The sequence below is a fragment of the Melozone crissalis genome, unplaced genomic scaffold, assembly GCF_028551555.1.
Source record: "Melozone crissalis strain CALT ecotype California unplaced genomic scaffold, PUWL_Pcris_2 ptg000323l_1, whole genome shotgun sequence".
Taxonomy (NCBI): domain Eukaryota; kingdom Metazoa; phylum Chordata; class Aves; order Passeriformes; family Passerellidae; genus Melozone; species Melozone crissalis.
In genome coordinates, this window is record NW_026536074.1 from 88,539 (window position 1) to 112,521 (window position 23,983).

The following is a 23,983-nucleotide window of genomic DNA, read 5'->3' on the forward strand; positions in this document are numbered from 1 at the left end:
AAGGATAAAAGAAATGAAAAAAATATTAAAACAAAAAAATTTGGAAAACGGTGAAAATGGAGAGTTTGGAGCTAAAATGAAGAGTGGGCTGGGGGTGGCACGGAGCAGGGAGGGTGTCGGTCGGTGATGGGGGGTCTCAGCCCGGGGGTCTGGGCCGGGTTTGGGGCGCACCCGCGGGGCGGGGCCGTTCCCGGGGCGGTGCCGAACCCGCCGGGCCGGTGCGGGACCGGGCGCGGAGCGGGCGGGGCGGGCGGAGGACGCGGCCCCGGAGCGGCGGCTCCCGGGGGGTCCCGCAGCCAGGAGGGGTCGGGGGGCCGGGAACGGAGGGGAGGGGTCCGGGAGATCCCGGGGCGGGGGTCCCGGCCATGAAGAGGATGTTCTCCTGCTCCAGCTCGCAAGTGACGGTGAGTGCCGGCGGGGAACGGGGGGCCCGTGCGGACTGCGATCCCAATCGCGATTCCAGCTGCGATCCCTGTCCCGATCCCAGCTGCGATGCCAATCCCGATTCCAGCTGCGATCCCAATCCCGATTCCAGCTGCGATCCCGATCCCAGCTGCCATCCCAACCCCGGTGCCAGCCCTGATCCCAGCCCCGATGCTGCCTCAGTCCCGACCCCAATCCAGCTCCGACGATCCCACCCAAATTCCACTCCCAGCCCTAATTCTGGTCCCGATCCTGGCTGCAATCCCTGTCCCAGCCCCAAATCCATCCCAATCCCAGCCCAAATTCTGATCCCGATCCTGGCTGCAATCCCTGTCCCATCCCAGCCCCAATCCCAGTTCTGATGCTGGTCCCGATTCGAGCCCCATTCCCAGCTTCCATCCCAGTTCAACCCCAATCCCAGCCCCAATCCCAGCCCCAATCCTGACCCCAATTCTGCCCCATTGCCTTGCCCCCAGCCCTGGCCCTGTTGCAGCTCCCGCAGCCCATCCCAGTCCCGGTTCCCGTTCTCAGACCCCGGTGCCGGTGCCGGTGCCGCCCCTCCCGGTGCCACGCTGCAGCCCAGCCCAGCTCGGTGGCACTCGCCAAACCAGCCGGGCGGGCACAGGCCGGGACACGCTCCGGCCTCTCCGCCCCCTCCCGGCTCCGCGGGGATCCCGGATCCCGCACCGAGCCCCGCGGGGTGGGGAAACTGAGGCAGGAGATGCGTGGGGGGGACCCGCACTGGGGGGGGGGTCCTGTCTTGGGGTGGGGTTTGGGGTCTTGTCCTGGGGTTTGGGGTCCTGTCGTGGGTTTGAGGTCCTGTCCTGGATTGTGGTCCTGTCCTGGATTTGGGGTCCTGTCTCAGGGTGGACTTTGGGGTCCTGTCCTGGGGTTTGGGGTTCTGTCCTGGGGTCTGGGGTCCTGTCCTGGGGTTTGGGTCCTGTCCTGGGGTTTGAGGCCCTGTCCTGGGGTTTGGGGTCCTGTCCTGGATTTGGGGACCCCCCTCCCCAGCAGATGGAGAGCTGGACGCGGCAGGACCAGAAGCTCCTGGAGGCAGTGACACGAGGGGACGTGGCCCGGGTGGCCGCCCTGGCCGCCCGCAAGGCCGCCCGCCCCGCCAAGCTCAACGCCAGGGGACAATCCGCGTATGTCACCGCCGGGGGGACGCGGGCAGGGGCCCGGGAGGGGGGGACACACCGGTCACGGCCACTTGTCACCTCCCCCAGGCTCCACCTGGCCGCGGCCGGGGGTCTGACCGAGTGCCTGACGCTGCTGCTGGAGCACGGGGCTCCCGTCAATGAGAGCAACGATGACGGTGGGTGGGGACACCTTGGGGACACCTTGGGGACATCCAGGCAGGTCCCTGTGTCACCTCTGGAGGAGGCCAGAGCTGTGCCTCAAGGGAGGGACCCCCGGGAGCACCGTGGGGAGTGTCCCTAAGGATGGGGTGTCCCCTCATGGAGCAGGGTGTCCCCTGGGGGTGTCCCTTAGGGGTGCAGGTGTCCCCAGGAGTGTCCCCAGCCCGTCCTGTCCCCACAGGCAGCACCGCCCTGCACTTGGCCACCATCGCCTGCCAGCCCCAGTGCGTGAAGGTGCTGCTGCAGGTACGGGGATGGGAATGGGGTGGGAATGGGATGGGATGGGGATGGGGATGGGAATGGGAATTGAAATGGGATGGAGCTGGGGGTGAAATCAGGGATGGAGGCCAGGATAGAGACAGGGATAAGGACACGGATTGGGGATGCAGAGGAGGATGAGGATGGGGATGGGGATGGAGACAAGGACAGGGAATACGGACAGGGACAAGGATGGGAACAGGGCTGGGATGGGGGGCCCAGTGCCATTCCCATTCCTACTCCCATTCCCAATCCCAATCCCATTTCCATTCCAAATCCAACTTCCATTCCCATTCTCAATCCCATTCCCATTCCCATTCCCATTTCATTCCCATTCCCATTTCCATTCCCATTCCCATCCCATTCCCATCCCATTCCCATCCCATTCCCAATCCCATTCCCATCCCATTCCCAATCCCAATCCCATTCCCATTCCCATTCCCACTCCCATTCCCAATCCCATTCCCAATTCCCATCCCAATCCCATTCCCAATCCCAATCCCATTCCCACTCCCACTCCCACTCCCATTCCCAATCCCATTCCCATTCCCATCCCAATCCCATTCCCAATCCCATTCCCATTCCCATTCCCAATTCCCATCCCCATCCCCATCTCCATTTCCCATTCCCATTTCCAATCCCATTCCCATTCCCATCCCCTTCCCGCTGTCCCCCCAGCACGGAGCCAACGAGCGCCACGTGGACGGGCAGAACCGGACTCCGCTGCACTGGGCCGGTGAGGGGGGGGACACGGGGACACCCCGGGATTTGGGGGACACCAGGGGGGTCCCCCAGAGTCCCTGCAGTGACCCCGTCCCCCCGCAGCCTCCTCGGGCTGCGCCTCCAGCGTCCTCCTGCTCTGCGACCACGAGGCCCCGCTGGATGTGCCCGACGCCGTGAGTGGGGACAGGGGGACAGCAGGGGGTGGCAGGGGACAGCGAGGGCTGGTGGTCACCCCACGTGTCCCCCCAGCACGGGCAGACCCCCCTGATGCTGGCAGCACAGGGGAACCACGCGGCTGTGTGTGCCCAGCTCCTGCGGCGTGGGGCCGAGCCTGGGCTGGCCGACAGGGATGGCAGGTGGGTGACAGGGGACACTGGGGACACTGGGGACACTGGGGACATCGGTTTGTGGTGTCACCAATGCGGGGAAGGGATGGGAGTCACCTGTGCCACTGTGTCACGGTGCCATCTTGTCACCGTGCCCCTGTGCCACCCCCTGCCATCGCTCACTGTCCCCGTGTCCCTCGGTGTTATATCCCCGTGTCCCTTGGTGTCACATCCCCTGTCCCTCTGTGTCACATCCCCCTGTCCCTCGGTGCCACATCCCCTGTCCCTCCTTGTCACATCCCCGTGTCCCTTGGTGCTACATCCCTGTGTCCCTCAGTGTCACATTCCCTGTCCCTCCATGTCACATCCCTGTGTCCCTCAGTGTCACATCCCCTGTCCCTCAGTGTCACATCCCTGTGTCCCTCGGTGTCACATCCCCTGTCCCTCAGTGTCACATTCCCCTGTCCCTCCGTGTCACATCCCCGGCTCAGGACAGCACTGGAGCTGGCCCTGGCTCACGGCAGCCTGGAAGTGGCCGAGCTGCTGCAGGGCCACAAGGGGGACAAGGACACCGGGAACGTCACCGGGAATGTCACCGGGAATGTCACCGGGGAGACCCCGAGCTGGGCTCTCCGGAAGGTCCCAAGGAGAGGTGAGACCTCCTGGATCTCCCTCCCCCAAAAAAAAGGAAAAAATTGGGGGGAAATGGGAAAAAATGGAGAAGAATCGGGAAAACGGGATTGCGCTGTTCCCTCCTGCAGAGAACGGCGCTGGACAGGTGGGAATCCAGGGCGAGGAGGAGGAGGAGGGAGAGGAGGAGGGAGAGGAGCAGCGGGACGGACGCGCTGCCCGGGGGCTGCGGGAGGAGCTGGCGAGGAAGACTCTGGAATGCCGGAGGATGGAGGAAGCTGCCGAGGGCGTCCGGCGGCGGCTGCGGGAGCTCGTGCGGCTTCTGCCGGGACGGGAGGAAGATGAGGATGAGGATGATGAGGATGAGGACGATGACGGCGCCTGCCTGGAGCTCCTGGCCCGGCGCGTGGCGGAGCTGAGGAAGAGGACGAGGGATGAAGAGTGGGAAGGAGGAGGAGGACACGGCAGCTCCGAGGCTCCGGCGCTGATCCCGTTCCTGGCCTGGCTGGGGGAGGAGTGCTCCAAAATGCGGGAAGCGAAGGCCGGAGCCTTCTCCCGGAGCCGGGAGCTGCGCCGGGAATCCGAGCGCTCCCTCCGGGCCTGGGAGCAGCTGGCGGCGGGGCTGGAGCAGGCGCTGGAGCAGCAGGACCAGATCCACGCCAGGATGCTCCAGGGATCCCGAACCCTCCTGGAAAAGCTCCGCCGGTGCTCGGTGAACGGCACAGAGCCGGCTCCGGGCGGGAAGCACCGGGAGGAGACGCCGAGGGAGGGCGGGAGGATGGAGAAGGAGCTGCTGGAGCTGCGGGAGGGGAACGGGAAGCTCCTGGTGGAGCTGGCGCGGCTGGGCCGGGAGCGGGAGCGGCTGCAGCGGGAGCTGCGGGAGCTGCGGGAGGATCCCGGTAAGCGGGACGAGGCGTGGCGGCTCCGCCGGGAGCTGCGGGCGCTGCGGGACGGGCTCGGGGCGCGGGTGCGGGAGGCGGGCGGCGACAGCGGCGCCGGAATCCTCCGGGACCTGCACCGGCGGCTGGACGCGCTGGTGCGCTCCCAGCACGAGGCCCTGCAGCTCATCACGGAGATGGAGGAGGGAGAGGCCGGAGAGACCCCCGGGAATGACGGGGAGGGCGGGACACCGGGAGAAGCGGGAGAAGGGCAGGGCACGGAGCGCGGCACCGCCGGGGTCCCGCCGGGCTCGGAGGCGCAGCGGTGGCGGGAGGCGGCGGCGGCGGCCGAGGAGAGGGCGGCCGGGCGGGAACGGGAGCTGCGGGAGCTGCGGGACACGGCCGAGGGGCTGGAGCGCAGCGTGGCGGCGCTGCGGGAGCGCGCGGGGCGGCTGGAGCGCGCCTGCCGCGACAAGGACGGGAAGGTGAGCGACGGGCTGGGGACGGGGACGGGACCTTCCCAGCACCAGTTCCATTCCCATTCCCATCATCATCCTCCTGCCATCCTTGTCACCATCGCTGACCCCTTCCCATCTTCTTCTTCCTCCCATATCCATCCCCATGTCCCTCCCATCCCCATCCCCTTCCCAGTCCTCTTTCCATCATCATCATCATCATCATCATCATCATCATCATCATCATCATCCCTTTCTCACTGTTGTTCCCATCAACATTTTCATCCCTGTCCCCTTCCCATTGACCCCATCCCATCCCATCCCATTGTTCCCATTGTTCCCATCGATCCCATTGTTCCCACTGATCCCATCCCATCCCATCCCATTCCATTGATCCCATTAATCCCATCCCATCGATCCCATCGATCCCATTGATCCCATCCCATTGTTCCCATTGTTCCCATCGATCCCATTGTTCCCATTGATCCCATCCCATCCCATTGATCCTATCCCATTGATCCCATTGTTCCCATTGTTCCCATTGATCCCATCCCATCCCATTGATCCCATTAATCCCATCCCATTGATCCCATTGATCCCATTGTTCCCATTGTTCCCATTGATCCCATGCCACCCCATAGATCCTATCCTATTGATCCCATTGTTCCCATTGATCCCATCCCATCCTTTTCTCCCTCCCAGCCCCATTTGGGGGGACTTCGGGGGGAGCTGAGCAGGACTTTGGGGGCTGACAGGAACCAAGGGGGCTCTGGGGGGTGCTGAGAGCAACCAACCCCCCCCCAGCCCCCCAATTCTGCCCCAACTTTGCCCCCCCAGCTGAAGCAGCTGCTGGTGGAGACGGAGAAACTCTCAGCCGAGGTGCTGGGGCTGCGGGGCAGGAGCGCCCGGCTCCAGCTGCAGCTGGAGGTGAGGACAGCGCCCGGTGTCACACCCGTGTCACCCTTTGTCACCTCCTGTCACCCTGAGTCATCCAGTGCCACCCTGTGCCCGCCAGGTGCAGCAGAAGCAGCACCGGGACACCGTGGCCGTGTACCGGAGCCACCTCCTCCAGGCTGCCCAGGTGGGACCCCCCGGCCCTGCCCGGGGTCTCTGGGGGGTGGGGACACAGTTTTGGGTGGGATTCTGGTAAAATCCACACTCGTTCCTCCACAGGGATTCATGGACGAGGGCGTGCACGCCGCGCTGCTGCGGATCCTGCGGGCCGAGGCGGGAGCGGGGCTGTGGCATTAAACCGGGAAATTGTGACACACACGTGGCCGTGTCACTTTCTGTGTCCCTTTCTGTGTCCTGTGTCCCATTCTGTGTCCCTTTCCATGTCCCATCCCGTGTCCCATTCTGTATCCCATCCCCTGTGCCCATCCTGTGTCCCTTTCCATGTCCCCATCCCCTGTCCCTTTCCGTGTCCCATGTCCCCATCATGAGTCCCTTTCCGTGTCCCATTCTGTGTCCTGTGTCCCCATTCTGTGTCCAAACCTGTGTACCCATCCCATGTCCCATTCTGCATCCTGTGTCCTATCCCATGTCCCATTTTGGGTCCCATTTTGTGTCCCGTGTCCCATCCCGTGTCCCATCCCGTGTCCCATTCTGTGTCCCTTTCTGTGTCCCATCCCATGTCCCATTCTATGTCCTGTGTCCCTTTCCATGTCCCATTCTGGGTCCTATTTTGTGCCCCATGCTCCCATCCCGTGTCCCATCCCATGTGCCATTCTGTGTCCCATGTACCCATCCCGTGTCCCATTCTGTGTCCTGTGTCCCATCTCATGCCCCATTTTGGGTCCCATTCTGTGTCCCATGTCCCGATTCCATGTCCCATTCCATGTCCCATCCCATGTGCCATTCTATGTCCTGTGTCCCATTCCATGTCCCATTCTGGGTCCCATTTTGTGTCCCATGTCCCATCCCTTGTCCCATTCTGTGTCCTGTGTCCTATCCCATGTCCCATTCTGGGTCCCATTTTGTGTCCTATGTCCCCATCCCGTGTCCCATCCCATGTCCCGTGTCCCATCCTGTGTCCCATGTCCCCATCCCGTGTCCCGTCCCATGTCCCCATCCCGTGTCCCATCCCATGTCCTGTGTCCCATGTCCCCATCCCATGTCTCATCCTGTGTTCCCACCCTGTGTCCCATCCCGTGTCCCCATCCCCACACCCCAGGGAACGGGGTGCACCCTCTCCATTGCCCTGGAACCCCCGACCCCACGCACACCCCACTCCAGGAGGGGTTCGGATCCCGCCGGGATTTTATTCGCGCTCCTGCCCCCGGCCGGGCCCTGCCCGCCACCGGCCCAGGGCGAATTTGGTGCCGGTGCTGACGCGCTCCAGGTCGGGGCCGCGCTCCGGGGCCCGGCGCAGGAGGGTCCCGGTGGGGATCCGGGAGCAGCGGAGGCCGTCGGGGCTCAGCTCCGTGATCCTGCACCGGGGAACGGGGTCGGGAACGGGGTCAGGAACGGGGCTGGGCAGCCCCAGGGGCTCTGCAGCCTCGTGTCGCTGTCCCCAGGGTGGCAGCGGGGGTCTCACCCTATGGTGGCCGGCAGCTCGCTGGAGAGTGATCCCGGTCCCGGTCCTGATCCCAATCCCGGTCCTGATCCCAATCCCGGTCCTGGTCCCGGTCCCTCGGCTCCATCCTCGGTGGCAGCGATGGCCTCCAGGACCGGAGGCTCCAGCCAGGCCACGGCGCTGACCTCAGCCGGGCTCGGGCACAGCCGGGCCTGGGCATGGGGACATCGTGGAGGGAGAGACCCCCACGGTGGGGGGGACCCCAACCTCCATAGGGACCCCCACCCTCAGAGGCACCCCAGCCTCAGGAGGGGATTCCAGGGGAGGAATAGCCCGGCCATGAGGGACCCCCACCCTCAGAGGGACCCCAACCCAGAGAGGGACTGAAAGACCAAGAGGGACCCCCCACCCATTGAGGGACCCTCTCAGAGGTGCCCCCAACCCATGGAGGGACCCCTTGGAGGTGCCCCCCGCCCATTGAGGGACCCCCTTGGAGGTGCCCCCACCTACGGACGGACCTCACCCATGGAGGGACCCCCACCCTCAGAGAGACCCTCATGCTCAGAGGGACCCCCACCCAGAGAGGGACTGCAAGACCAAGAGGGACCCCCCACCCACGGAGGGACCCTACCCTCGGAGGTGCCCCCCACCCACAGAGGACCCCCATGGAGGTGCCCCCACCCCCGGAGGTGCCCCCCACCCATGAAGGGACCCTCTCAGAGGTGCCCCCACCCCGGTGGTGCCCCCACCCCCGAGTTGCCCCCACCTGCAGCCGCTGGCGGGGCTCGGCCGAGCGCAGCCCCAGGTAGGTGACAATGTGGTGGCACCGCGGTGGCCCCCAGCTCAGCGAGGGGGGGAACAGCGACTGCAGGGGAGCAGGGGTGACCCGTGGGACACAGCGGCCACCCGGGGGTGTCACCCCCCGCCCAGCCCCCCTTTGGGGAGGGGTCGTTACCTCCCAGAGGCCGAGCAGGTGCCACGAGAAGGTTCCGGGCTCCAGGTGCAGCCCCGTCTCCTCGGCCAGCTCCCGCAGCCCCGCGGCCACTAGCTGGGGGGGTCGGGGTGTCACAGGTGTCCCCAACTCACCTGGGCACCCCCTGCCCTCCCCGCGGTGTCACCTCACCTCTTCTCCTGGCTCCAAGTGCCCACCTGAGTGGGGGGACAGCGGTCAGGGGACCCCAAAACACCTGCGACCCCTCCAGAGCTGCTGTCCCCGTCCTTGCGCTCACCTGGTGGCACCCAAACGTTGGGGAAGTGTCGCAGGGTGGTGGCCCGGCGGGTCAGCAGGACGTGGCCGCAGGTGGCCTCCAGCAGCACGGCCACCGCTGCTGTCACCCCCGCGTGTCCCCCCCGGTCACCCGGCGTGTCCCCTCCCAGCTTGGCGGGGCAGAACGGGGGTCTCTGAGGGGACAGGGCATGTCAGGGGTGCCATGGCTCCGACACCGGGAGGGGGACACCGGGGCTGGTGGCACCTTGAGGACGGTGACGGTGGAGCCGGGGAAGGGCACATCGGAGATGAGGAAGCGGCCGCGCTCCAGCCCGCAGCTCACCAGGGCCACGTCGGTGTGCGCGGGGCAGAACACGCCGGTGACACTCTGCGGGGACACCGCGGTCACTGTCACTGTCCCCGCGCTGGCGCTGTCACCGTCCCCGCGCTGTCACTGTCACTGTCCCCGCTCCCCCCGCCCTGCACTGTCCCCCCGTTACCCCCATTGCCCCCAGACCCCCCCATTGCCCCCGGTTCCCCCCGGACCTGCCCGAACGCCGCCGCCCCCCCCGCCCCCGCGCGCCGCACGTGCACGAGCACGCGCGCGCCCGCCATGACGGGGGGCGGGGCCTCCTGGGGAGTGGGCGGGGCTTGACGCGTTTGGGGGGGCGGGGCCGAAACAGAGCCGGGGATTGCGCCCCCTGCAGGAACCGCCGGGAATGGCGCCGCCCTCGGGGAGGGGAGCGGAGATTGGGGACAGCTGTGTGTCCGTGTGTCCTGTGGGTGTCTCTCTGTCCTGTCTGTGTCCCTTTGTCCTGTGTGTGTCCCCCATGTCCTGTCTGTGTCCCCCATGTGTCCTGTAGGTGTCCGTCGTGTCCTGTCTGTGTCCCTCGTGTGTCCCCGTGCGGCCTGTGTATGTCCCATGTGTCCCCCGTGTGTCCCGTGTGTGTTCCCCGTGTCCTGTGTGTGTCCCCCCTATGTCCTGTGTGTGTCCCATGTTTCCCCCGTGTGTCCTATGTGTGTCCGCCGTGTGTCGCCCTTGTGTGTCCCTATGTGTGTCCCCCATGTGTCCTGTGTGTGTCCATGTCCTCCGCATTCCCCCACTGGCGACACTGTCCCCTGCCACCCCTCAGGGACACGACCAACACTCCGGCGACACCGCCGTGTCCCCAGGGCTGCCACCATCGCTCCGAGGGGACACCGCCCCCCCGTGTCCCCGAGCGGCGCCATCCCCGGCCATGCCAGCAGATGTCACCCCGTGCCCGCCCCCTCGGGACCCCCCCAGCACCCCCCGACTCTCAGGGGTGTCCCCAGCGTCCCCCACCCCTGCCATGTCCCCACGGGGTGGCACTCGGGGACAGCGCAGCCTGAGCGGGGACGCGAGGGAGAGGGGCTTCTCAGTGCTCCCAGTTCGTCCCAGTAACTCCCAGTAACTCTCGGTGGCCATACACGGTGCAGGTGACACAGAGGGGGACACACAGAGGGGACACACACGCGGTGGCCGCCGCACCGTGCGCGCGCCCGGCGGTTACACACGCGGGAGCGCGCACCGGAGGGGGGGGGGGGGGGGAGGGGGGGGTGTCACAGCCGCGCACACGCGCGTGCAAAACCCCCCCAACCCCCCACCCCCGGGCTCGGCAGTTAATGAGGATCATCTCATTAACGGGGATTAACGCCTATCTATCTATAGGGCGGCGGCGGGGGCAGCCCCGGGGGCTCTGCGGTCCCCACGGGGGTCCCCCGGTCCCGCCCCACACCGGCCCCCGCTCCGGCCGGTGCCCGGTCCCGGCCCGTTCCGGGGCGGAGCCGCTCGGCACCGAGCGGGGAGCGGAGCCGGTACCGAGCGCCGAGGGGTCCGGGAGGGGCGGGGGTTGGAGGGGTCTTGGGGCTGGGGGTGGGTTTGGGGTGATTTGGGGTAGTTAGGGGTGGGTTTGGTGTAGTTTGGGGTGAGTTTGGGATGGATTTGGGGTAGTTTTGGGTGGTTTAAGGGTAGTTTTGGGGTGTAGGCTGGGTGTTGGGGGGTGTTGGGGCAGGGGTGGTTTGGGGTGGTTTGGAGTGGATTTGGGGTGGTTTGGGGTAGTTTTGGGGTGGTTTTGAGGTGGTTTAGGGGTAGTTTTGGGATGCAGGCTAGGTGTTGTGGGGTGTTGGGGCAGGGGGTGGTTTGGGGTGGTTTGGGGTAGTTTTGGGGTGGTTTGGGGTTGTTTTGAGGTGGTTTTGTGGTGTAGGCTGGGTGTTGTGGGGTGCTGGGGCAGGGCGTGTGTAGGGCACTGAATGGGGCCATGGAGCTTGGGGACGGGGCGGTTTTGGGGTGTTTTAGGGTTTTGGGGTGTTTTAGGGTTTTTTAGGATTTTGGCTGGGACGCTGAGTGTTGTGAGGGTGTCTTTGAGGTATTTGGGGTGCGGGGTCGGGGTGTAGGGGGGTGTTTTAGGGGTGCTGGGGGAAATGTCCCAGCACTGGTGGCAGCAGCACTGGGAGCACTGGGAGCACTGGGAGCACTGGGACGGGGGCGCTGGGGACTTTGGGACAGGAACATTGGGGAAATGGGAACCACGGAGAGGACTGGGGACACTGGGAACGCTGTCCCCACACTGTCCCCACTCCCCCTCTCATCCCCGTGCCTCAGTTTCCCCCCGCTCGCAGCCCGGGGCGGGGCGGGGGGGTCGCTCCCAGCCCCACCCGCGATGCCGGGGGTCCCGCTGCTCTTCGTCCTCCTCCTCCTCCTCCTCGCCGGGACCCTCGCCCAGTCCTTCCCGAGGGACCTGGTGGCTCGGAGCACCGTGGGGCTGGCAGGTGAGCGGGGCTGGGGGGCGGCCCCGGGGTGGGGGGGCTGCAATCCCTGTCCCATCCCAATCCCAACCCAAATCCCAGCCCCGATTCTGGCTGCAATCCCTGTCCCACCCCCAAATCCCAGCCCTGACTCTGATCCTGATCCTGGCTGCAATCCCTGTCCCATCCCAATCCCAACCCCTGTCCCATCCCAATCCCTGTCCCATCCCATCCCAATCCCAGCTCCGATTCTGATCCCGATCCTGGCTGCAATCCCTGTCCCATCCCAATCCAAATCCTGGTTCTGATGCTGGTCCCGATCCGAGCCCCATTTTCCCAGCTTCCATCCCAGTTCAACCCCAATCCCAGCCCCAATCCTGACCCCAATACTGCCCCATTGCCTTGCCCCCAGCCCTGGCCCCGCTGCAGCTCCCGCAGCCCTTCCCAGTCCCGGTTCCCATTCTCAAACCCTGATCCCTGTCCCAGTCCTGATTCCCATTTTCAGAGACCCGTCCCAGTCCCAGTTCCCGTTCTCAGACTCTGGTCCCGGTTCCCGTTCTCAGACCCCGGTCCCGGTTCCCGTTCTCAGACCCCGGTCCCGATTCCCGTTCTCAGTCCCAGTCCCAGTCCTGGTTCCCATTCTCAGACCCCGGTCCCAGTCCCGGTTCCCGTTCTCAGATCCTGGTTCCAGTCCCAGTCCCGGTTCCCATTGTCAGACCCCGGTCCCAGTCCCAATTCCCGTTCTCAGACCCCGGTCCCGATTCCCGTTCTCAGACCCCGGTCCCGATTCCCGTTCTCAGACCCCAGTCCCGGTTCCCGTTCTCAGCCCCGATCCCGGGGGTTCCCGGGCTCTCACCGTGTCCCCCCGCCCCGCAGCCACGGCCGCGTACCCGCGTTTCGGGGGGCTCCGGGGGGACAACGGCACGGCGCGGCTGGGCCTGGACTTCCAGCGGATGCTGCGGCTCAACGGGACGCTCTTCGTGGCCGCCCGGTGAGCGCCCGGTGCGCCGGGACACGGCTCCGGTGGGGAGCACCCTTAGCTGGGCTTGTGCAAGGATTTGCACGCTCCTGCGCCCTTGTCAGTGCGTGACCCCCGCACTGTCCCCCTGTGCGTGTTGTCCCTGTGTCCCCTTGCACACCCCTGTGTCCCTTGTACACCCCCTGTCACTTTGCACAACCTGTGTCCCTTGCACACCCCCGTGTCCCCTTGCACACACCTGTGCCCCTTGCACTCCCCCTGTGTGTGTTGTCCCTGTGTCCCCTTGCACACCCTCATGTCCCCTTGCACACCCCCTGTGTTGTCTCCATGTGCCTTGCACACCCCTGTGTCCCCTTGCACATCACTTGTGTCCCCTTGCACACCCCCTGTCACTTTGCACACCCCCTATGTCCCTTTGCACACCCCCTGTGCGTGTTGTCCCCATGTCCCCTTGCACACCCCATGTCCCCTTGCACACCCCCGTGTCCCCTTGCACACTCACCCCCCCCCCCCCTCCAGGGACCACATCTACGCCTTCGACCTGCGGCAGGACAAGGGGACGCTGTACCCGGAGCGGGTAAGGGGGGACAGGGACAGCGACCCTTGGGGACGCAGGGGACACACAGGGGGGCACACGAGGGTCCCCGTGCCCACCCTCCCTTGGCACATCTCACCTGGCAGCACCTCACCTGGGAGACGCAGGACAGGCAGAACTGCGCCATGAGGGGCCGGCGGCAGGTGAGGGGGCGTCAGGGGGATTTGGGGTGCGGGAATTTGGGGTGCGGGGTTTGATGTGGCACCAGGGTCACCTGTGTCACCCTCACAGGACGAGTGTCACAACTACATCCGAGTGCTGGTGCCCCGCGACGCCGAGACCCTCCTGGCTTGTGGCACCAACGCCTTCAGCCCCCTGTGCCGCACGTACCAGGTGGGGGGACCCCCGAAATGAGGGGGGGGATCCTGGGGGTCTCAGCCCCAGCAGGGCAATTCCCAGAGCACAGAGGTTCTCAGCCATGGACACCCCAAAACTGCACAAGGGGGACCCTGAGTGTCACCCAAGACCATCCTGGGACACCCCAAAACTGCAGCTGGGGGACCCCGAGTGTCACCTGAGACCCTCCTGGGACCCTCAGTGTCACCTGAGACCCTCCCAGGACCCCGAGTGTCACCTGAGACCCTCCCAGGGCACCCCAAAAATGCACTGAGGGGGACCCTGAGTGTCACCCAAGACCCTCCTGGGACCCCAAGTGTCACTTGAGACCCTCCCAGGACACCCCAACTGCACTGGGGGGACCCCAAATGTCACCTGAGACCCTCCCAGGACCCCGAGTGTCACCTGAGACCCTCCCAGGACACCCCAACTGCACCGGGGGGACCCCAAGTGTCACCTGAGACCCTCCCGGGACACCCCAAAACTTCACCAGGGGGACCCTGAGTGTCACCTGAGACCCTCCTGGGACAGCCCAACTGCACCGGGGGGACCCCGATGGGGTTGGGGATGGCACAAAGGGGGTGCTGACTATTTGGGGAGGGGTCTCACGGCCTCTGGACGTGTCCCCCCCCCCCCCAGGTGAGCAGCCTGGCCCAGCAGGGTGACGAGGTCAGCGGCCAGGCGCGGTGTCCCTTCGATGCCAAGCAAAGCGTCGTGGCTCTCTTTGTCGGTGGGTGCTGGGGGGCACGGGGGGGCACGGGGGGGTCCGGGGGGGCACGGGGGTGACCCGGCGTGTCCCCCCCCGCAGATGGCAGCCTGTACTCGGCCACCGTGGCTGATTTCCAGGCCAGTGACGCCGTGATCTACCGCAGCCTGAGCCCCGGGCAGGCTCCGCTGCGCACCCTCAAGTACAGCTCCCGCTGGCTGCAGGGTACCCCGAAATGGGGGGGCTGGGGGGGTCTGGGGGGGTGGGATGGGGGTCTGTGGGGTGGGATGGGGGTCTCTGGGGAGTCTGTGGGGGTGGGATGGGGGTACAGGGGTGTAGGAGGGTGTGGGGAAGGGGTTACAGGTGTTACAGGTGTGGAGGGATGTGGCAGAATGGGGCAGGGGGATGTGGGGATGGGATGGGGTACAGGGGGTCTCTGGGGGTCTCTGGGGGTCTGTGAGGGTGGGATGGGATGGGGCGTACAGGGGGTCTGTGGGGATGGGGGTACAGGGGGTCTGTGGGGGTCTGTGGGTGTGGGGAAGGGGTTACAGGCATGGAGGGATGTGGCAGAATGGGGCAGGGGTCTGTGGGGATGGGATGGGGGTGCAGGGGGTCTGTGAGGGTCTCTGAGGGTCTGTGGAGGTTTGTGGGAGTCTGTGGAGGTGGGATGGGGGTACAGAGATGTAGGAGAGTGTGGGGAAGGGGGCTACAGGTGTGGAAGGATGTGGCAGAATGGGGCAGGGGGATGTGGGGATGGGGTCGGGGGTGCAGGGCTGCAATCTGGGGGTACAGAAGGTCTGTAGGGGTCTATGGGGATGGGACGGGGGTCTGTGGGGGTTTGGGGGGTCTGTGGGGGTCGGATGGGGGTACAGGTGTGGAGGGATGGGGCAGAGTGGGGCAAGGGGATGTGGGGATGGGGGTCGGGGGGTGCAGGGCTGCAATCTGGGGGTACAGGGGAGGGGGCTGAGCACAAGGCTGTGGGACAAGGACAGGAGGTGGCAGGAGCTGATGGTCACTCCAACCTCCCCTGCTTCCCCCCAGAACCCCACTTTGTGCAGGTGCTGCCCTACGGCCCCTACGTCTACTTCTTCTTCAGGGAGGTGGCAGTGGAGCTGAGCGCCCTGGGCAAGGTGGGGCACAGGGCATGGGGGGCACAGGGGGGGCAGCCAGGGACCCCCACCCTGGGGTCCAGGCAGGGGAGACTCCTGAGCCCCTCACCAGCGTGTCAGGCCTGTGGGTGCCCCCTGAGGCGTCTGGGGGACCATGATGATGCCCAGGGGTGCCCAGGTGCCCTGGGTGGGGACCTGAGGGTGTCCAGGTGGTGACCCTGAGGGTGTCCAAGTGCTGATCCCGGGTGTCCAGGTGCCAATGCCCACAGGTCCCCTGGGTGGTGACCCCAGGTATCCAGGTGCTGACCCTGAGGGTGTCCAGGTGCTGACCCCACATGTCCAGGTGCTGAGCAGGTTCCTGTGCAGGTGCTGGTGGCCTGGGTGGCCGGGGTGGTGACCCCAAGGGTGTCCAGGTGCTGACCTTGAGGGTGTCCAGGTGCTGACCCCAGGTGTCAGGTGCCAATGCCCACAGGTCTCTTGGGTGGTGACCCCAAGGGTGTCCAGGTGCTGACCCGGTTCCCATGCAGGTGCTGCTGACCCTGAGGGTGTCCAGGTGCTAACCCAGTCCCCATTCAGGTGCTGGTGGCATGGGTGGCCCAGGTGGTGACCCTGAGGGTGTCCAGGTGGCCCTGAGGGTGTCCAGGTGCTGAGCAGGTTCCCGTGCAGGTGCTGGTGACCCAGGTGTCCAGGTGGTGGCCCTGATGGTGTCCAGGTTCTGACCCATTCCCATTCAGGTGCTGGTGACCCTGAGGGTGTCCAGGTGCTGCCCCCAGGTGTCCGGGTGCTGACCCTGAGGGTGTCCAGGTGCTGACCCTGATGTCCAGGTGCTGACCTGGTTCCTGTGCAGGTGCTGGTGGCCCTGAGGGTGTCCAGGTGCTCAGCAGGTTCCCGTGCAGGTGCTGGTGGCGTGGGTGGCCCGGGTGGTGATCCTGAGGGTGCCCAGGTGACCCTGAGGGTGTCCAGGTGCTGACCCTGAGGGTGTCCAGGTGCTGACCCTGAGGGTGTCCAGGTGACCCTGAGGGTGTCCAGGTGCTAACCCAGTCCCCGTGCAGGTGCTGGTGGCCCAGGTGGCCCAGGTGGCCCAGGTGGTGATCCTGAGGGTGTCCAGGTGACCCTGAGGGTGTCCAGGTGCTAACCCAGTCCCCGTGCAGGTGCTGGTGGCACAAGTGGCCCAGGTGGTGACCCTGAGGGTGTCCAGGTGCTGACCCTGAGGGTGTCCAGGTGCTAACCCACCCCCATGCAGGTGCTGGTGGCCCAGGTGGTGATCCTGAGGGTGTCCAGGTGACTCTGAGGGTGTCCAGGTGCTGTCCCCAGGTGTCCAGGTGGTGACCCTGAGGGAATCCAGGTGACCCTGATGGTGTCCAGGTTCTGACCCATCCCCGTGCAGGTGCTGGTGGTGCGGGTGGCCCGGGTGGTGATCCTGAGGGTGTCCAGGTGGCCCTGAGGGTGTCCAGGTGACCCTGATGGTGTCCAGATGCTGACCCATCCCTGTGCAAGTGCTGGTGGCGCGGGTGGTGACCCAGGTGTCCAGGTGGTGACCCAGGTGTCCAGGTGGTGACCCTGAGGGTGTCCAGATTCTGACCCAGTCCCCGTGCAGGTGCTGGTGGCGCGGGTGGCCCGGGTGTGCCGCAATGACAGTGGCGGGTCCCCGCGGGTGCTGGAGCGGCGCTGGACGTCCTTCCTGAAGGTGCGGCTGCAGTGCTCCGTCCCTGGGGACACCGTCTTCTACTTCGATGTCCTGGAGGCTGTGACACCGCCACAGACCCTGCACGGGCGCCCCGCTGTCCTGGCACTCTTTGGCACCCAACCCAACAGGCAGGGACATGGGGACGTGGGGACGTTGGGAGGTGGGGATGTGGGGACACGGGGACATCGGGACATGGCAATGTGGGGGCATGGGGATATGGGGACATGGGGACATGGGATATGGGGACATGGGGAATGTGGGGATATGGGGACGCAGGCATGGGGATATGGGGTCATGGGGACCTGGGGACATGGGGATGTGGGACATGGGGTCATGGGGACATGGGGACACAGGGACATGGGGATGTGGGGACATGGGGACAGAGGGATATGGGAACATGGGGATATGAGGACATGGGGACCAGGGGACCTGGGGACATGAGGACCTGGGGACCTGGGGGCATGAGGACCTCGGGGACATGGGGATGCGAAGACAGGGTGATGAGTAGGGACTCACATGTGGACATGGGGACACAGGGAGGGGGTTGTCCAGGGGGACATGGGAATGGACTCAAACGGGGACATGAGGACACAGAAAGGGATTGTCCAGGGGGACGTGGGGATGGACTCAAATGGGCACATGGGGATGGACTCAAATGGGGACATGGGGACACAGAGAGGACACACACAAAGAAACAGAGCCTGGGGACACACCAGGGACACAGAGGGGCCCTGCTCAACCCAAGGCCATCCTGTCCCCCCCTGCTGTCCCCGCAGCATCCCCGGCTCGGCCGTCTGCGCCTTCTACCTGGCGGACGTGGAGCGCTCCTTCGAGGGCCCCTTCGCCGAGCCCCGCGGCACCGCCTGGGCCCCGGTGCCAGAGGACAGGGTCCCCCAGCCCAGGTACACCCAGGTACCCCCACCCACGCCGGGACACCCCTGGGTGCCGCAGAAACCGCGTCCCCACACCAGCTGTGCCGCAGGCCGGGCTGCTGTGCCGGGATGGGACCTGCTGCTGGCGTTGTCACCTCCGGGGACTTCCCCGATGAGACGTTGGTGTTCGCCAAGGAGCACCCGCTGCTGCACGGAGCTGTGGGACCCGCGGGAGGGAGGCCCCTCTTCACCCACACCGGCACCAGGTGCGGGGACAGGGTGGCCTCGGGGACAGGGTGGCCTCGGGGACAGGGTGGCCTCAGGGACAGGGTGGCCTTGGGGACAGGGTGGCCTCAGGGACAGGGTGGTCTTGGGGACAAGGTGGCCTCAGGGGTGGGATGGACTTAAGAAGTGAGATGCCATCAGAAGTTGGTTTCCTAAATCACCATGGTGCACTGTAAGCTGCCCCAGTATTGCCTTTTTACCTGGTATCTTTATTTATATATTTATATATTTATATATTTATATATTTATATATTTATATATTTATATATAAAAAATTTTATATATAAACATAAATATTAAAAACATATAAACATAATATGATGTAATTCATATGTAAATACTCATATATAAGTATTTATATAAATATTATACGTTATATATTATTATATAAATATATTATATATTCTATCTATATATAATATATAATATATAATATATAATATATGATATATGATATATGATATATGATATATAAATTTATTTATATATTAATCTTTATAAAAATAGTACGTATTTATATAAATAAAATTAATATATTAATATAACATAACATAACATAACATAACATAACATAACATAACATTATATAATAATATATAATAATATATAGCAAATTATACATATATATTTATATATTTTATATTTAGACAGTCCACTTAGCCAAGGTATCATGAGGGAACACATTTCTGTCCTTTCTTTTAAGAGTGATACATTAGGTGATTTTTTCGCCCCCCCTAAACATTTACAACCAGGAAAAATTGAAAGAAAAACATCCCACTGAGAGATTTGAACTCTTTCCTCTCTGCTGTGGAAAAGGGTGAACTAGCTACGATAAAAGTTATCACTTTTAGGAAAAGTGATGGATTTGTGGGAGTGGATGGAGCAGCCATGGGGACAGGGAATATTTCATGAGAGGAGGTTCGGGCGCTGCAGGGTGGGGACGGTCCTTGCGCAGGGTTCCTGAGAAGGGTGTGTGGGGCCACGGGAGGGTGCAGGAAGCCCCTGAGCCCTAAGCCCGGCTTTCCAAAGCCTGTCCTGCCGCAGGCTGACCCAGCTGGCCGCGGACACGGGCGCGGGGCCCCGCGGGAACCACACCGTGCTGTTCCTGGGCGCCGAGGACGGGCGGCTGCTCAAGGTGCTGGCAGCTGCACCGAGCCCCGAGGCCGCGCAGCCCCCCGGGGGGACCCCGGCACCCAGGGACCCCCGAGAGCTGGGGGACAGCAGGGACAGCAGGGACAGCACGCTGCTGCTCGAGGAGATCAGCCTCTACGACCCCGGGCGGTGAGGGGCTGGGGGCTTGGGGGGTGCTGGAGGGGGCTGGGGGGCACTGAGAGGTGGCTTGGGGGGCTTGGGGGGCTTGGGGGGTGGGTTCTGGGTGCTCTTGGAGCTGGTGGTGCTGGAGGGCTCTTGGGCACTGTGGGGCTGTGAGGATTTGGGGGTGTCAGGGGGGCTGTGCTGTCCCTGGGTGCTGTTGGGTGCCACAGCCCAAGGGGTTTTGGGGGTCTCAAGGGGGCTGTGCTGACCCCGGATGCTCTCGGGTGCAGATGCCACAGCCCATCGGGGTTTGGGGGTGTCAGGGGGGCTGTGCTGACCCTGGGTGCAGGTGCCACAGCCCATGTGGGTCTGGGGGTCTCAGGGGGGGCTGTGCTGACCCTGGGTGCAGGTGCCACAGCCCATGTGGGTCTGGGGGTCTCAGGGGGGGCTGTGCTGACCCTGGGTGCAGGTGCCACAGCCCATGGGGGTCTGGGGGTCTCAGGGGGGGCTGTGCTGACCCTGGGTGCAGGTGCCACAGCCCATCGGGGTTTGGGGGTCTCAGAGGGGCTGTGCTGACCCCGGGTGCCCTCGGCTGCAGGTGCCACAGCCCGCGGGGCTCCGGGGTGCCCAGCCGGGTGCTGGGGCTGGAGCTGCACCTGCCGGGCCGGGAGCTGATCGTGGCCTTTGCCGGGTGCCTCCTGCGGCTGCCCCTGAGCCGCTGCGGCCGCCACGGCTCCTGCCGAGGGTGAGCGGGGCCGGGCCGGGGCTCGGGAGGGCCGGGAGGGATGGAAAAGGGGGCGGGAGGGAACGGGGATGTGCAAAATGGGAATGGGAATGTGCAAAATGGGAATGGGGACGCAAGGATGTGCAAGGTCATGGAAGGGCACGAGGGCAGGGGAGGGGACGCGGGCACACACGGGCACAGGGACATGGATGGCAGCTGTGTCCCCGTGTCCCCGCAGGAGCTGCCTGGCTGCCCGAGACCCCTATTGTGTCTGGCTGCCCTCCAGGGGCTGCGTCCCCTTCTCCGAGGACCTTCCGTGAGTTTTGTCCCTCCCATCCCCGACCTCCCGGCGCGTGTGGGGACACGCTGGGGACAGCGGGTGATGTCCCCTCTGTGTCCCAGGAGTGGCTTCCAGCAGGACATGGAGGGATCGCTCGGGATCAGCGGGACCTGCCAAGGTGAAGCCAAGGGGGAACACGGGGGACACTGGGGATGTTTGGGGGTTTCCGGGGGGATGCAGGTGGCACCGGGGTGGCACTGGGGTGGCTCTGGCACACGTGGGTGATGCCAGAGGATGGGGAGGACGTGGAGGGGACATCGGTGGCTCCAAGGGACACACTGGGGCCTGGCCTGACCTTGCTCTGCTCTCGCAGGGCCTACAAGGGTTGGTGACGAGGATGGAGACCTGGCCCACGGTCAGTGACATTGTCTGAGCACCCTGGGGTGGGGGGAGACCCCAGGATTTGGGGAGGGGGACACCAAGAACTTGGCGGGGGGGGGGGGGGATTGTGGTGTCCCAGAGACAAATACGAGACCCCCAGGGACAGGAGAGGGACCCCTGGGGTGGGACAATGATCCCAAGGGGGGAAAAGGGATGGAGAAGGACCCTGGGATGGGGGGACCCCAGTGAGCAGGAGGGACCCCAGGAACAGGAGAAGGGATGGCAGGGGGGACCGGGGGGGTTTTGCGGGGGGACACCGGGCTGACGGGAGGTCCCGCAGGGGTCCGGCACCCCGGGCCCGGTGCCGAAGCGACGGTTCCGGTGCCGGTGCTCGTGGGCTGCGTGCTGGGCGCCTTCGCCGTGGGCGCCCTGGCCACCGGGCTGCTGGCCACCTGCTGCCAGCGCCCCGCCGTCCCCAAAGCGCCCCCGGATCCTCCCTGCGCCCCCCGGAGCCCGAGCCAGCCGCCCGTGCCCCGCCTGTACCCCGCGCTGCCGCCGCAGGACGGGAGCGGCCCCGGCCCCGGCCCCGAGCCCGAGCCCCCCGCGCTGCCCCCGGCCCGCGCCCCCCGGGAGCGGGAGCCCCGGCGCGGCCCCGCGGAGCCCCCCGGGCCGGGCCCGCCGGGCGGGGCGCTCCGCGAGGAGACGCTGCAGCGGCTGCCCGGGGGCTCGGCGTGGCCCGGGACCCCCCCGGGCAGCGGCTCCTTCGCCAACCGGGTGCTGCCCCGCGGCCCCGCGCCCCCGCTGGGCCCCCACGACCGCGGCCCGGTGCGCCTGGACGTGCCCCCCGACAGCCCCCCGGCCCCGCGGCGGCCGCTGGCGCAGAGCTACTCGCTGGGGGGGACCCCCGTGAGCCCCCCCGGGCCGCAGCGGGGCCTCACTCGCATGCACTCGTTGGGGACACCGGGGGGGACGCCCTGGGGACCCCGGCCCGGAGCTCTGGAGCGCTCGGTGTCCGTGAAACCCCCCCTGCTCCCCAAACCGCTGCTGCTGCCCGCGGCACCGGGGCGGCCCTGAGAGCCTCCCGGGACACCCCAAAACTGCACCGGGGGGACCCCGAGTGTCACCTGGGACCCTGAGTGTCACCTGGGACCCTCCCGGGACCCCAAGTGTCACCTGAGACCCTCCCAGGACACCCCAACTGCACCGGGGGGACCCCAAGTGACACCTGAGACCCTCCCAGGACACCCCAACTGCACCGGGGGGACCCCAAGTGACACCTGAGACCCTCCCAGGACACCCCAACTGCACTGGGGGGACCCCAAGTGTCACCTGGGACCCTCCCAGGACACCCCAAAACTGCAGCTGGGGGGATCCTGAGTGTCACCTGAGACCCTCCCAGGACACCTGAGTGTCACCTCCCCCAGGGTGCAGGGTCCCCACTGCCCCAGCTCTCTGTCCCCATGTCACCAGGACAGCCCCCAGCAGGGTGACAGGGATCCCCGTGTCCCCACAAGGTCTCCACGTCTCCCATCCCCCTGGTTTTGCTTTGTTTTTATTCTTTCTAATTTATTTTCTGTTCGGAGGGGTGGGAGTTGCTGTCACCCCCCCCCTTTGGGGACATCAGCAAGGGGGACACATGGCCCAGCCCATCCTACTGTGTAGGAGCAGGGCTGGGCCAGGGCAACATTGGCAGAGGATTTTAATAAAAAATACAGAACAAAAAACGAATTTAAATGTTGACATTTCTGCCTTCCAAAGCATTTTCCCTTGGTGGAAAAGGGGGGGGGGCTGAGCATTTGTGTTGTCCCAGCACTCAGGGAATGTGTCCCTGATTTCTTCAGTGATGAGAACAATGTGATAAAGTCCAGATTAATCAAATAATTAGATTTTTCCCCAGGAAGGGGATGGGGGTGGAACGGAGGGTGCCCCATTCTCTGCCTGTGCTCCCCTTTCTTGAGTGTCCCAGCAGGATTTGGGAGAACTGACACCACCCACTGCAGACAGGAGGGAAACACGTGTCCAATTAACCCCAAAGTGGGCTAATTAACCCCAAAGTGTGTTAATTAACCCCAAAGGGTGCTAATTAATTAACCCCAAAGGGTGTGATGAGAAAGGCAGCCAGGCTGTGTTCTCAGGAATGGCGCGGGCAGGAAAATCCCTGACACGGCACAGCCCGGCCTAACCTCCCGTGGGAGGGAATTTACTGACCAAAAAAAAAATGCTGCTTTTGGGCTTAAAAAATGCTGCTTTGGGCTTAAAAAGCTCCTGGTGTTTTTCTGTGGAAGAGCTGGGTTGGAATTCCAGGCAGAGATCAGTTTTGGTCAGCTTTGGTACATGGATATTTCCAGAAATTAAATCAGGGGATTCCCCTCCCAAAGGTGACAACATCCTCAGCTTTATTTCCTCCAAAAATAACCCAAAGCAGTTCTCAAGAGCTCCTTGGAGTTTTTATTTTTTATTTCCTCTTCCTTTTTTCCCCAGCTGAAGGGATTTTTTGGCTAAATCACCTGTTTTGAGGAGAAGGATGGCAATAACTGAGGGAGGAAGGCACAATACAGATCAGCTGCATGTTAAAAGAGGTTTTAGTTGTTTAAAAATAGAAATTTTAGTTTAAAAAAGTGACATTTGTTTCTCCAAAGACAAGCAGAATCCCAGGCTGCCATGTCTGAATTTCCATGTGTTTACAGCACTGGCCAGTGTGGGAAGTAGAATATTTGCCTAAATATTGTAAAACCAAGGAAATTTTTATTTTGGGTGTTTTGATGAAAAACTCCCTCAAATTCTTCCTGAAACAAACAGGTGAAGGATGCTTTTCCCTGAGAATGTGAAATGCTCAATGTGACGAACATTTGATGTTGCCTCAATCCAAAAATCACCAATTTTGGAAGAAGAAAATAATGGGAAAAAGGGAAAAAATCCCTTCCACACCCAAAGCAACACAGCAAGAGGATATTTTTGTTGCCATTGCAGATCTGAGATTTGCAGGTCCTTGCACAAGGTCTGTGCTCAGGCTGGAATTCCCAGGCAGCTCAGCACTAATCCAGCTGGGTGGGATTTCTCCCCATTCCCAACAATGCAGGTATTGACATCCCAGAATAAGCCTGGATCACCTGGCTGGGTGGAATTTTGGGGGAAAGTTTCAGATCTCTGCAGGTCGAGGTTTCAAAGCACTTTTTGGCATGGCAGGAAGGGGAGATTGGAGGGGGCGCAGCAGGAACAGCCCCAGATTTAACCAG

The 23,983-nt window shown here is 63.9% G+C and overlaps 3 protein-coding genes across 3 annotated transcripts; 2 read left to right on the forward strand and 1 right to left on the reverse strand.

Moving 5' to 3' along the window:
• The first annotated feature begins 365 nt into the window (after window positions 1–365).
• On the forward strand, window positions 366–6,302 carry ANKRD35 (ankyrin repeat domain 35). The gene is made up of 12 exons (XM_054294789.1): window positions 366–404; window positions 1,438–1,568; window positions 1,650–1,738; window positions 1,963–2,027; window positions 2,718–2,775; window positions 2,865–2,935; window positions 3,012–3,118; window positions 3,580–3,740; window positions 3,850–5,081; window positions 5,889–5,978; window positions 6,067–6,132; window positions 6,225–6,302. The coding sequence occupies exons 1-12, from the start codon at window positions 366–368 to the stop codon at window positions 6,300–6,302; spliced, it is 2,187 nt and encodes a 728-aa protein (XP_054150764.1).
• Window positions 6,303–7,289: 987 nt separating this feature from the next.
• On the reverse strand, window positions 7,290–9,388 carry NUDT17 (nudix hydrolase 17). The gene is made up of 8 exons (XM_054294790.1): window positions 9,320–9,388; window positions 9,039–9,161; window positions 8,796–8,967; window positions 8,690–8,715; window positions 8,522–8,614; window positions 8,333–8,431; window positions 7,588–7,778; window positions 7,290–7,480 (listed from the first exon to the last, which is right to left on the reverse strand). Exons 1-8 carry the CDS (start codon window positions 9,386–9,388, stop codon window positions 7,312–7,314), a joined length of 942 nt encoding a protein of 313 aa, XP_054150765.1. The 3' UTR covers window positions 7,290–7,311.
• A 1,214-nt stretch (window positions 9,389–10,602) lies between these two features.
• SEMA6C (semaphorin 6C) lies at window positions 10,603–21,835 on the forward strand. Its single transcript, XM_054294792.1, has 18 exons — window positions 10,603–10,609; window positions 11,397–11,563; window positions 12,416–12,530; window positions 13,038–13,095; window positions 13,200–13,256; window positions 13,345–13,446; window positions 14,089–14,179; window positions 14,258–14,380; window positions 15,197–15,285; window positions 16,862–17,079; window positions 17,728–17,853; window positions 17,934–18,089; window positions 19,153–19,389; window positions 19,961–20,107; window positions 20,325–20,402; window positions 20,489–20,544; window positions 20,740–20,781; window positions 21,088–21,835. Exons 2-18 carry the CDS (start codon window positions 11,455–11,457, stop codon window positions 21,819–21,821), a joined length of 2,538 nt encoding a protein of 845 aa, XP_054150767.1. The 5' UTR covers window positions 10,603–10,609; window positions 11,397–11,454; the 3' UTR covers window positions 21,822–21,835.
• Window positions 21,836–23,983: the final 2,148 nt, after the last annotated feature.